This window comes from Sinohyriopsis cumingii, chromosome 6 (assembly GCF_028554795.1).
Source record: "Sinohyriopsis cumingii isolate HCF-2022 chromosome 6, ASM2855479v2, whole genome shotgun sequence".
NCBI classification, from domain to species: Eukaryota; Metazoa; Mollusca; class Bivalvia; order Unionida; family Unionidae; genus Sinohyriopsis; species Sinohyriopsis cumingii.
Genome location: NC_142966.1, coordinates 65,075,594 through 65,090,024, shown reverse-complemented (window position 1 = coordinate 65,090,024; position 14,431 = coordinate 65,075,594). Strand labels below are relative to the sequence as shown.

Genomic DNA, 14,431 nt, shown 5'->3' with positions numbered 1-14,431 from the left:
GTAGTGATACCGGTTTTAATGCACATTTACATTTTCATAAATAATGATTGCTGTATCTTAGTTGCTAACATACTATCACTGTTTCATTTCATACAATACCTAAATTGAACCGCCTTAATTATAACGTGCTTTCCAGATCCCATGGGGTGATTTAAGTGACGTAAAACGCATCACATTTTCCGGGTAAACGAACTGAAACAAACTAGAACGAAGAAGCAACGGAAATGTAAAAACGAAGCGAAATAGTGAGAGATCAGTATTCCTAAGGGATTAAATCAGTTCATTTGGGCGAAATCAGTTGGTGTGTTTTATAGACAGTTGTATACAAACAGGTGCCTTAAAGATGACGAGCCAGTATAGACAATACGTGAGGTCATCGCTTTGCAAGGTACGTACATTATATTCGAGATAAACTGCTCTGCACCTTATGGATTTACTGTATCACTACAGCTCCGCATGCTACAAAGCAAATAGGTATCTTTTTCAAAATGGAGTTGCCTGTAACTCAAATAACCCAAGTAGTCAAGGATGTCAAGCAATACGGAAATACGTCCATATATATGAATCAATTTATCTTTCGCCTTTTATCTCTAGCCTATAAATCCCTCCGACCGTTTATCTGCTTGCTAAAATTTTTTGCACAGATTATTAGATCCGTTGTTTAGGTGTTTATGTATGTGTGTAAGTATATTCTCATACGTGCATTTTTTCCCTCGCCATTAGGTATCATTTACTGTACAAGTCAGACGGGTCATGTAGGCATTCAACACCGACTATTTCAGTAATGGGTGTCATTTTTTAAAATTTGATTCTACATACCTTTAAGTGGCAAGTATTCACTTCATTTGGATTCGTAAACATCCGCATTCCTTTGGAAAGTCATTATTTAAACTCCCCATAGGTACATACGGTAAAATCAATGTTCAAGTACGTAGACATTTTTGGACGAAATGAACATAAAAGTGTGTTCCAGTACAATCCGGATTGATTGTGGCGCGCTGTGATGTCACAATGAAAGTTACGCATATTGATAAACAAATTCGTACTACCCTCGATTGTGACGATTCCACTCGACGCGCTCTTATTTTACCAAAGTTAAATATATGGGCACCATTGTAAAAGAAACATAGAGATACATAATTTTCGTGCAGTGAGTGTATTATCATGTGTGTTTATTAAGTCCATCCAAACGAAATGGTGATCAGTATAAAAATCGTTTACTCTAATAATATTGATGTCTTTTTGCTGTTCATTGCAGAATAATGTACATGCTTCTGCAAACTGCTGATCTAGCATGTATCCCTGTGATACGTTTATTTTCGTTGTTTTAACCTGGATATTTATCACAGAATTAGCTTTATCATGCCAAGGAAATATGATAATAAAACAAGTTATTAACCCTTTCACAGTAATCATTACTTTTCTATTGATGAATTATACTATTTTTCAGGATCACATTCTGTGCTTTATTTTGTACCATATCAATTCTGTTTTACACCCATTCTTTGTGAATCTAGTATTACATATATTACGTTCGTATTAGCCGAACCATCATCCATTCTCTCTTGTGATATAAACATAAAAGAATGCCATTCGTTTCCTGAATGTATCGTTCATTAGCCGATGGCTGAGAAGTAATCTTATCGTAGAAAAGGCAAATAATTCCAATTCATAATCTGCACATAATCAGCGCATATGAATTGGTTTCAACTTAAATCATTTCATTTTACAAGCAAGTCCATGTTAATTTCTTTGTGAGAGTCGATGATTTTTTGTTTTTAACGCTGTGATTGCTAGCACTTAATGTAATGTGAAAGTATTTTTTTTTTATCTACTTCTGTTTGCACGAATCAGGATCTGCTGTAAACTCTTGTTTAAAATCATTGTAATCTTTCTTTGACATTTCGTCATTCTGTGATCTGTGTATACTGAATTCGCAACGAATATACTATTTCATATCTATTCTTCATTGTGTGATTTCAGCATGCAACCTCGTGTCAGATTTAATGACTGCAACGCTCTTTGTGTGATGCTTTGGATCTTTTTCCTCAAATCTGCAGTAGATCGATCTTAAGATAATTTTCAAGGTTTTGGCGTACTTTGAATATATCTTTCGCTTTTGACGTTCTCTATCTTTTAATCTATCTCTCTTAAATCATTCTTCTTCTTCAAATGTGATATGAAATAAGTCTTATATTTTGTTGTTCATATCAGTAGATTTTGTGCTGAATTCAAACATAACCGGTACAATTTCCTTGTCTTAATGTTCGATATCATTATTAAAATCTTAGTAACTGTTTCACATGTGACTGCATATAGTATGGTCATTTCCAGATGTCACTCAGTAGAAGCATGTATTGCACTGTACACTTTATAACCTCTGCTCAACGGTTGTACTTTATTCGAACGTTTTGTGACTCATCTGCTAAACTTGTTAATCGTGAAATGTTTACAGGGTATTTCTTTGTATGTTTCATTTGCAGTACTATTGCTTTGTTCAACTCATTTTGTCACGATTCCTGTTCTGTCGAATGGACGCTACTGTTATTTTTATTTTCGATATATCCCAGCTACAGATCTTTTTCCAGCCATGTTTTCTCTTTATTTGAATATTTAAAAAACAATAGCTGAAGGCGTGATGGTTCAAACAGTTCACTAGAAATTTATTTATCTGAAAATGATCACAAATTCGAAATAAAAGTCGGTAGTCCTATTATTCTTGCTAGTGGACTTTTCGATGACGAAACTGCAGTAGTTATTTCTAGATTCTTACGCCAGTTTTTCGAAATGTCCCAGGATGCTGTAAAAGAAAGCATTGACAAAAATCAGTTACAGTATTTTATGGATTAAACAGCCATAAATTAAATAAAAAACCCCACTTTTATGCAAAAACTTTAGATAAGAGAGTTCAAATCTGAAAGAAAGGCAACAGAAAAAATAAGGCTTAAACCCATCATTATAGCAGGCCAGACTGGTAAGGCGTTTCTGATTTTAATAGACTGGGTAAAACAAGATAAATATGTTATATATACTGCAGAAGAGAACCATGCTAAATAATGATCGGAGCTTACGGTGACACAAAAACAACAATTAAATGTACCCATGGAAATAGATTCTTTCATAAAAACAGCAATTAAGGATATGATGATATGAACAGGTAATATAAGCTGAGACTATAATTAATGAGGTAAGAGAATTAAATCTTTATTTAATTGCTGTAAATGTTGCCGACAGACTATGAAATATAATGTGGAAATGTTTGAGAAAGATTGAATAGTTACAAACATGCATCGGCAAAGAACTAGAATCAATAAAAGATGGCGTAGAGCATAAACTAGTTCCAAAGAGTTCACAGCATTAAAGCTCAAGTGGTTAGAAAGGGATAATGCAACAGTCAAAGAAGATTTACCGTTAGGTGATATACTGAAATTATTTCATGCCCATGTCACTCAGTAACAAAAAAATGCATCGTCATCAGAAACAGCATAATCTAATTTTAGTTGTGGATCACGTATACGTTGTTAAAATTGCACCATGATTTTTTTTCTCTGTCGTAAAATTAATAGCCTCATAAACTTTGTTAACAGTGGCTGATACTGTTAAACCAGACTGTCTTAGGGATGTTCTTTTTATAGTAGTTCACCTAAAATGCAAGTCAGATATGCAAATTACTTTAACTCAGTATAGGCGTTTCCTCGTACGATTGGTTCAATGAAACGTGAGAGCAGTACGAAAAGCCTCCCGACTATATCAACATTCGTATAATTTTTAGTACCCTTTTTTTCTTCAAAATCACTGTCTGAAGCTTGTAGTCTTTTATATTGCATTCGTTTTACAATTTTTGTTGTTAGATGCAGCTATAATGAACATCATATTGTTGCATGTTACATGTTTTTATTTTCTCCAACCGTTTTCTTATTACCCTCGTCGGACATTGTGCTTCTTTAGACGCTAATGGCGATTTTCGATTACCTTTTCATTGCTTATGCGTGATAATTTTCTATGCACCTTTTTATTCCGATCAAATACTGCACATTCATGGCATGATTTTATTCTTTCTTTTGTACTGGACCATTTTCCATATGTCAGATGAAACGAAATATTTATATTTTAAAATTCAGTATTGCCCTGTTCCATAATAACTCTATTTATAAATAATACTTCCTCCAAATTTGCCGTGCGCCATGCGTGAATTTTAATGGCGTGATGTTTTCAGCTGGTTCCCATCTGTTAAACGATTCGGCATAACATTTCAATTCCAATATTACTTACTGTTTACCTGTCACTTATTGGTGTTTATTATCATTCCAATTTTGTATATTTTGTGTTTTTGTTGTGAAGATTTAAGTCTTATTTGCAATACATTTCCCATATATCCTTCTTACAGGTCCAACAGTCTATAAGCAATTGTATTTCCTAAATGACCCACCTAAATATTTTGTCGGTAGAGTTGGAAGGTAGCCCCTTTAAAATTAAAATTAAGTTCCTTTGAAACTGTCTTTCACCTATGTTAAATTTAGGGGTTCTAATCGTATGAGTTGTTATCTAACCCAACATATATAAACGTTTTCTTATTTGCTTCATAAAAAATCTTGACCATTGATCTATGATGAGAGTTATTGTATCCCGTATTTAGCTTTCATTTTCTGGTTTTAGTGTGAGTGAAATACCACCACATACTAGTCTTTAGAGATCTAGTTGGGATCTGCGCCAAACCTTTATATGATGCTATATCAGTAATTGTCTCTAGTGATGATATCATACAAACAAGACAAGTCTAATTAAAAAGTTTTGATTTACCAATTGGGCAATTGATTCTGAAGTAACTCGATTAAATTGAGAACAAATGCAGTCCACTTTGTCATATTGTTTTTTTCCACTCTCTAATACTTTTGAGCCTTTGAACGTTTTGTGTTAAATCTGAAATCCAGTTGAAGAGCACAAGGATTCAGTGGACAATGATATTTAAGTATCAAAGGTCTAATGATATTCTAAAATTGTTCCGATAACGAGGCAAGACCACTTATGCATTTCCCCAGAACTTTATGTTAGTAAAAAATATAGTTGATGTTTTCGTGTGGTTGGAATAAAAATTACACAAGCTTTCATTCATTAGAGTTAGAAAAATGGTCTTCAGCATTGCAGTACATGTGTTTCATAACATTTTTTGAGCCTTTTGGTCCTGAATTTGGGGATTCCCTGATCTGTACCAATAGCGTAGCCTAGCACGTAAAGTCTGTATGCTATTTTGTTAGTACGAAATTAAATACAGGATATCAAAATCAAAGTAAATATTTGTTTCAACACTTGCATGTTAACTGACGCCTATGAAACATATAATGGAAAAACATAAACCCACTTACTAGTCAATGTGAGCATCCCAAAAATTTAGTTCTCTCGTTTTGTTCCTACATAAGTAGAATTGTTCACTGGCTGTAAACTAATTAGTCGCTCTATACTAAAACGGCAAACTATGTAGCGTCAATACAGCATTTTGTGCATCCTGTCCCATGTCTCAGCTTTTTCAGTTTGTTATTTATGTTACACTACTCAGTCCTAGTTATTTTAAGTCTAATGGGTAGTCATATATATCAGAGTGTCATGAAGATTTTTTGGTGATTACACTGGAGATGTTAATACCTTTCTCAAGCATTTTACTCCGATTATGAGCCGATGTTAATACGACAAGAATAATATGTTTGAACACATTTTATTTACTGCTGTTTATAAGGTTTGATCATTGATTCCAAAAATAATAGCAAACAAATATGGTCCATTATAAGAGTTTCTACTAAATGCGAAGGCACTGGTGTAACTTGTCTTGAAGTAAACAAACAGTATACACATGGCTTAAAGTCTGTCGCTGATATCATTAATGAATTTGGTATCGAAATTGGAAAAGTCTATACTGTCATCATTGTGTTATCTGCATAAATTATTACTAGGCCAGAATAAGAAATACACCTTTCAGGCTGTATCATTTGAATATGTTTATAAGACATTCTCTCTGATAAAAAAAAATTAATGTGATTGAAAACATCAAAAAAAACACCGGAAAATATGTGCGCACATAATTAAGTTCTCATTAAAATATGTACAATTCCAAATGGATGGAAATATGCAAGTGTTTTAGCTAATTAGTAATAAAGGTAGTAAATCATATCCATGCTACTTACAACCTTCAACTGCTCCGCCACTACTTTCAAACAAATTAGAAGGAGTTGTTAATTGTCAGCTCTTATAAGTTTATAGTCTCGTTCCCGCTGTCACTCAATTCTGATGAGACTGCTTACGTTAATTTTTTTGTCAAATTCAAAAATGACAATGATGGAGTAAATGACAGTCCTTGAGCTAAAGAAATTCTTTGAGACTGTTAATTGCTCCATTGTAGATCAGTTTCATATATATATATATATATATATATATATATATATATATATATATATATATATATATATATGTATATTGGTAGAGATCTTAACAATTTATTTACGAACTTCGACTCCAGGAAATGGAATGAACTCTCACCAAATCTACATTCTACTACCGACTTCAAAACTTGTAAGAAAAATAGTGTCTTATAGTTAACTTCTCAATGATATTCATTTTAATGTTTACATCTCGTAAAAGGTGTTTTAGTGTTATGCATAATTCTCTCTTTCTTCATGTGTAATACTGTATTATTATCCTCCTATATGTCACCCGTAAATTGTAGTTGTCTCCTTTTTATGTCCATTATGTTGTTTTCTATGTCTTCTATGTACTGTTCGTATATATATGTATTTCGCTCTGATATGTATGTATATTTATGAAATCCTTTGAAAAACAGGAGTTCAGTAACAAATAAATTATGACATTGGATGGATCAATCACATGCTTTAATGTAGACGGAATGGGGTGTTACACTACTGCATGTTTACATTGGCCACTAGTGTGGTAGCGATGAAGGCCCAAAGTTTTGTTTCATATTATATATCTGAAATTAGTGGACTCATGTTCAGTATCGTTTCAAGAAGCACTTTCGTAGTGTAAGATTGCGCTCGTGTTTCATCCTTAACAATTACTACCGTATTTTCAGCGTAATTCAACGAGTATGAATAGTTTATGTAACCTGGTTATAGGCGACGTGTGTGGTTCTATTAGCCATAAATATGGATGTGCGCACTACGCAATGCACCGGAATACAGTTTAGTTTGTTGTAATGTTAACTAATAATTTATGGGATGTGTTCTATTATCAGGTTTTGTCATAGCATATTTGGGTCTTATCAACATTAAATGTATGTTTCGTTTATACATTGTTAGGATTCATACGTATGGGAGTGCTTGTAGCATGTACCGATTAGTGTTATTGGATGTGTATTATAGAACTTAAATGTATTTATTAATTTAGGTAGCGGTTGTGAAACAGAGATTATTTGTAATATATTCTTTAGCTAACTAGATGGGACTAGGATTGGCTAAGTTGAGAGTGGCAATGAGGAGTGCCTAGTATTGGAATGATTTGCAGTAAACTTGGTGATGTAGCTACGTGGTATTGGACCTGAGGCAGACAGCTGAATGGTTAACAGTTTTACCCATCCAGCTGTTTAGCAACCGGAGCGTTGTTTGAGAGACGCCTGAGCCACCAGTCGGACCAAGGCAGTGGATCATTAAATTGATAATATTAATAATTTTTGTGATTATTAGTCAGATAGTATTTTTATCACAGTAATGTTTGACTACTAAACTTTAGATCAGTAGTGTTTGACTGCTGCGGTTCGGCAGGTAGTGTTTGACTACTAAAGTTTAGGATAGTAGTGTGTGTTTACTTAATTTTAGCACAATAGTGTTTGGCTGCTGGACTTAATACATTAGTGTTTGACTACATAAGTTTAGAATGGTGGTATTTGACTACTAAAACCAATTACAGTGGTATTTGACAACTAAACTCTGACAGTGATATGATTACTGAAGTTAATGCAGTAGTGACTGTTATGTATCACAGTAAATATTTCACCGCAGTACTCCTATTGTTCATTGTCATTGGTGTGAGAGTGAGAGATGAGATATATGCGCTTTCTTCAACGTGTACCTTTTGCACTATTCCTTGAACCCATTTCGATCTCACAGGGTTGCAAGCTCGACTTTGTTACACACGTGCGGCCAATCCTTGAACGCATTACATTAGCTTTTAAACATATTGCAAATCTTCTCAGAAAATCCCGTATATTATTTTTCAGTACAATTTCCCAGATGTTGCAGAGGGAGATATACTTGCTGTATTCGAGGCCTTTACAGACCTAAGGCCAAAGTGCGGTGACTATGGTTTGTATTTTTGACATACAAAATTACATCCAAAATAAGACATTAAAACATCAAAATGCTGCAGATACAAATTGATATCTCAGTTCTTTTGAACATATTTGAGATTACTGTCAAGAAATCTATGAGTGTATTAGAAAGTCATATATTGTGTAGCTTCTGGAACTTTTTGGTGATGAACTATTTCACATTGTGATCAGTAGCTGGAAACAAAGGAAAGAAGGAAAAGAAAAAGAGAAATATAGATATATGGTCTAAGAATCAGACTGAGCATTTCTTGGATAACACATTATGTATGCTCTGCTTTTATGCTTCTAACATAAATATATTAAAGAATTCAGTGTTGATTGAGAGGCACTAAATACACTTATTATAAACCTATGCAGAATCATTAAGCAGTGCAAAGTGTGTGATTGGCTACTATTCTAAAACAGTCATCTATGCAGAGGTTGCATTAACGGATATCCCTGGGTATTATACAAGATACACATAACTTCTCTACATCTAGAATTATATCACTAAACAACCTGTAGACTTCCCTTTGTATAGTATATATGCCCAAATAATACAACCCTTTATGAAAGGCAAGCTATATCTGCTACCTGAGAGTTAGTTATTTAAAAAAACTGACAAGAAGGATAATAGTATCGACTCGCGTATCATTCCCTGTCTCGACACCATTACCGTTTCAACCGTGCTGACAGGTTTAGATGCATATTTCAGAACCGTACTAGCTAGCAGATTTCAAAGGTTAATACACAACTTACATTCAGCTCTTGTGTGACTGGTCCTTAGACTGAATGCCGTAATACCATGTAAAACAAAACATAAAAAAAACCGATTTAATGACATCGTAGAGCTCAACAATACAAAGACGTGTTCGTAAGACAATAAATAGTAGAAATGTATGATGAACAGATATATAACAGTGGTGTATATGACGACATTATCAAAGACCAGATTAATATGAATTTCTTTTTCATCTATTTTGTTTATGTGCTTCAGTTAGCAAAAGTATCAATTATGCAACTCTTTAGGTCTTTAAAACGTGCATTATTCCCATTTATATTGATCACTATTTATCAATAAAGTGATATTTAATATAATCTTAGAACAAAGGGTACAATTTATAAATGTGATATATTTAAAATTTTGGTTTCGTTTCTGTTAAGGATAAGATTTTCAAAGGCATTCTAAATTTCGTTAAAATACATGATAAAAGTAATAAGAATAAGCTATTGTTTGTATATTCTGTTTAAGTAATAACACACTTATTCAAATAGAGGTGACTTGCATGTTAAGAAATTTATGTTTTATGGTTAGTGCAATGACGGGACTTACATTCTTATGCTATGGGACTTTCAAATTTCCAACCATGGACGTCAGCAACATACAAATATTTAATAGTAGTGGATGGTCTGTTTGTATTTATTATTTTACCATAATTTTTTCACATTTCGTTGCAGTGTTCAATAATGGAACCAAGAGAACTCTTTTACAGTTGGATGGAACCATTCCAGTTACTTATAGGGGTAAATACTTATCAGATTTCAATTATAGAACTATAGGTCAGTCACCTTACTCTATGTTTTAAAACATCACAGGAACACAACAACTATGTTGGTCAAACAAAAGCATTGATAAAATCAGTTGATCAAGCTAGCCAAGTGAATTTGCAACTGTCCAATTAAAATTCGTTTTTCTAATCCCCTTTTAGTTTCGGGTCGTAGAATGGGCCTAATGTGACCTTGCATGTCGTAAGATTCTACTGAGTATAGGCAACTTGTTTGCCGTGGGTTGCACCCCGTGTGGTTTGTGGAAACGATACATCTAGTTGATTAGAGGATAGGCTTAAACCTCTGTCCCCTTGTTGGGCTCTGAGGTGTGGGTGGCACATGTGACAAAATGTTTAGCATTAAAACTATGTGAAAAACAACCAAAACATTAACCTAGGTTGTGGGATCTGGTCTCAAATGGACCAGGAATAATTCAATCATCAACATGGATCAGGAAATTAGTTCGAATCAGGGAAATTGGCCAATATTTGTCGTCACGGTAAAAAAAAATCCAAAACCATCCAATCTGTCGCCTTTTGTAATAGTCATAGCTCTTCAGTTCATAACTAGAGAACCAATAAATGTCAATAGAAACAATCATTAGTAACTGTGATACTTTTTTCAGAATCTCGTGCACGTTACTTTTTTTAAGTAGAATATTAACTATCGTGTTTATCTATTATTTTACTTGTTTGGGATACTTTTTTATTTCTATTAATTTTGCTGACATTGTTGATGCCTTTAACTAGAATTGCAAATAATAAACCAAGTAATGTTTCAATAATCAAAATAATGATATAATACAGAAACAGTTTGTCCAGCTGATTCAAAAGTCAGTTTATTACACTACCACTGACACCAGGTAATGACGATGCTTTATTTTTTTTAGCTAAATTTAAACACATAGTTATTCAATTCCTTGTTCAGCTTAGTAAATGAAAGTATTTGTACAACCTTTGTCGCCACCACTACTTGTTCCAACTTCTACTCCTGTCAAACTTTTTACACAATTTGCCAGGGATATGATTGCTGCTGTCATGCATATAGCTGTAAAACGTAGTTGCTATTTGTACAACTGTTTACTTTAAACAATGTTTCAACCTGTCATCTTTGGGATTTATTCTTCTGATATTTTCCCTATAGTTATCTGCTAAACCTGTTAAATGTTCAATTATTTTTTTCTTCTTCAGTATTGTAGAAAAAAAATATGCAATTTATTTTTCTTTGCTGATTCGGCTCTGCATATGTTCTATCTTTCATACACTTCAACGTCTGATTGTAAATTATTTTCCTATTTCTTGGTTATCAGCTGCCAATTGATTTGTGGTTTTCGTTTATTATGTTATCTAAGTCTCGTACAAGATGGTCAGATGGTTAATTTATTGTAATTGCTTGAATTTTTATTTCCTTTGGAATCTTTATTAGATGCCTTTGATGAACAAGGTTTATCATTTGGTGATATCAATTTATTTATTTATTTCTTTTGTCCAGCCTAAAGAGTTGAGAAAGTCACTTCTACCTTTGTGTGTAACTATAGAATTAGGTGCTAGGATTTTAGATTTACCCTTGTGGAAATTTTTATAGGATATTTTTCTATATCTTAGAAATCACTTTTTAAGCCTTCATTGTTGAACATTGAATTTAATTTGTATTTCATCTATCATTAGTTCGTGCTTTATTGATCAAAAACACCCACATAAGGAGGAGCTTGTCGAGGAGTTTTAAATCCTTTAGACACATTTTCGGTCATGGGACTTTCATGTATTATATTAAAGTTACCAACATCATATGGCTGTGAAGTAAGATTGTCAAAGACAACTTCAGATCCTAAAATATTTGGGTTCTTTTTATAGAAGATACAAATTTGTGTTAGAGGAGCAAATAATTTCTTGATAGAAGTAAAGCTAGGAATAGCACAAGTACCAATGAATTAGTATAGCTATTGGAACATACAAGGTAAAGACCTGTTATGTATATTTGATTTAATTTATATCTGATTTAATTGTTTGTAAGTTTTAAAATCTTTCTTTTTTTAATTTCATTATATGTCAAAATAATATAGTTCTATTTACTAGGAACTCATACTTTTTCCAGAAAATAGTTTGACATCGACTGTTCATTTCTGTTCCCGACCTTAATTCAAAATTATTAACAGCCACGTGAACAAATTACTTTTTTATTTATTTTTATTGTGGAAATAATAAGGTTGAGATACAGGCTGTGTTGGATACGTGACCCTCCACTTGTAAATAGTTTTTAGTGAAGTAAACAACTTTTATTCTCGGAGTAAAATGATTGGTTCTTATCAAGGACATACAGGGGCTACATGATTTTTTTATATATGCAAACATGATCACGTGACCCTCATACGGGTACGCATTCTGCATCTCAAAATTACTGTATAACCATTGTTTTAAAGAAATAATCATAGTCTGGGCTGATAACACTTGAAGTCAAGGTGTTATTTTGTTGTATCAGTTTGGAGTTATTTCAGATTTTTTGGATTCAAAAGGATTCATTCTTTTTTCTTGGAGAAATATGTGTGCTCATACAGAATTCTTGAACAACGATATTTCTTAAAAAATTTATTTGGATTTCCAAAACTTGAATTATAATTCTTGTTTCTACAAGGAGCTATAGACTTCAACACAATACAGGATACAGCATACGTCATCACCTTCCATCTGGGATTCTTCGTCAGGACTTGAACTTGATTTAATTAGAACATTTCAATATTAGGACTTCTAAAATTTTATTCGTGGATTATTCTTGGATTATTTTTGGATTTGATTCTTAAAACCGTAAGTTCTTAGTTTTTTCTTTCATTTTTACAGTATTTTTCCAGGGAAATAAATTATTTGTTAAATTTTTCAAAGCTTGTTGTTTTCACTCATTCTTGAGTTACTACTTATTCAAGCCTGAACACGTAACAGACCGGAAGAACTTTTACCAACGAGGAGTTGGAAAACATTGTTAGAAAAGGAACGAAGGAAACATTTCGAAAAGTTTGTAAATAATAGATGAACATAAATATTCAGGTCATTGTTAGATGCTGTAATACTTCCAATGACATATCTAACGAGTAAAGTCATGAATAGGAACGTATCCACTCTTGGTCTGGATGTTGTTCTGTCATAAATATAAAACAGAGTGAAATGGTCATATGATATTACAGTAAAACTTTTAACAGGACCAAGTGGAAATACTGTGTGACTCGTAGAGAACTATTAGTCATGGTAAGTTAAAAAAAGCATCTACACTCATATTTGTAATGACGATATTTCAAAGTTATAACTGACCATGGTTCCCTACAATCCAGAATGTCAAGTTGCCTGAGATTTCCCACTCAGACTAGAGTACTAAGTTCTACCGGACAAGGTTGGACTCCCTGGAATTACATAATGGCTAACTATGCGATATATTGAACATAGGTCAAGAGATAAAGCAACTTGTGATATAATTATTTCCTAAAGTTTTGAGTCAGTTTCACAACAATGCAACATGCGATCATTTGGGAGCTAGGAAAACCCTTTCAGAAATAAGTGAAACATATTTATGGCAACACATGAGCAATGTCTTAAAACACTGTTTTAATGCTTTTTGTTCATCACTGTGCTTATTGGAAATTGTCACATTAAAAAGGGAAAGGAGTCATGAAATCATGCAATGAAGGAACCACTATGAAAAGATGGGCAATTGCTGTGTTTGGACTAATAGTGAATTACCTTTGGACCCATATACCTTACTTTACTGACCAGTTACATACAATTAGAGGAACCATTGCCGGAAGTCGTTTTATCAGTTATTAGGGTTTGGAGAAAATTGTACGGGATTGATATAAATTTGAAGATAAATTTCACGATTACTTCTCGTCCACAAACAAGAATTTGATTTCTGTCTTTAAAATGATAAATTCCTCACATTCGAAACTTAAATAAGTACTGAAGATGTCTAGGATATTAATGCTCTCATTATTTGTGACAGGATATGAAATTGGTATTTTTAAGATCATTATCATAACACTAATGTGTCATTATCTATTTTGGTGCTGAACAGGTCATAATATACCATAGTTAAAACTTCTTGGTTGTATATGAGGGTTTCCAATATATTGGAAATGTTAGTGCAGTAACTTCAAAATAAACAAATTATCATATTGCTGTTGTTGCCTATTCTCCAGAATTTCATAATATTGAGATTTGTTTGATAAATGACAATGCATTCCTGGAGATGTTACTGAGATATTTCATGTGTTTCATGGAGAATTATTGTCTCCAAGTGTATAAATTAATAAAGTAGAATGTATAAATGCAACTATTTTTGTCTTCATTATGTTTTCTATGTTCCATGTTTCATAGAACATGGGCAATAAAAGGACATTTATAGTTCATGCCTCCTCGAATTTACTAATATAGTCACAAAAATAAAATACATTCTTCCCACACGATGTGCCGTGGTTGTGGGATAAACGAATACTCACGTTAACGAAGGCTGTCATGCTATGGAAGCCTGCGAGTCTTCATGTTACTTTCTGGAAAATAATAAAGTTGTCAGGTCTTTGTTTGCGATAAA

The 14,431-nt window shown here is 33.0% G+C and overlaps 1 protein-coding gene across 2 annotated transcripts in view; it reads left to right on the top strand.

Annotated features, from left to right (window-relative positions):
* Positions 1-163: 163 nt before the first annotated feature.
* Positions 164-14,431, top strand: part of LOC149797105 (tumor susceptibility gene 101 protein-like) — a 30,472-nt gene continuing 16,204 nt past the window's right edge. The window contains exons 1-3 of one of the 2 annotated variants that reach the window (XM_089961778.1): positions 164-388; positions 8,222-8,306; positions 9,770-9,835. In XM_089961778.1, the coding sequence (XP_089817904.1) occupies positions 344-388; positions 8,222-8,306; positions 9,770-9,835 (196 nt within the window). In that variant the 5' untranslated portion in view covers positions 164-343. The remainder of the gene's footprint in view (positions 389-8,221; positions 8,307-9,769; positions 9,836-14,431) is intronic. The other variant, XM_089961777.1, reaches the window with a different exon arrangement.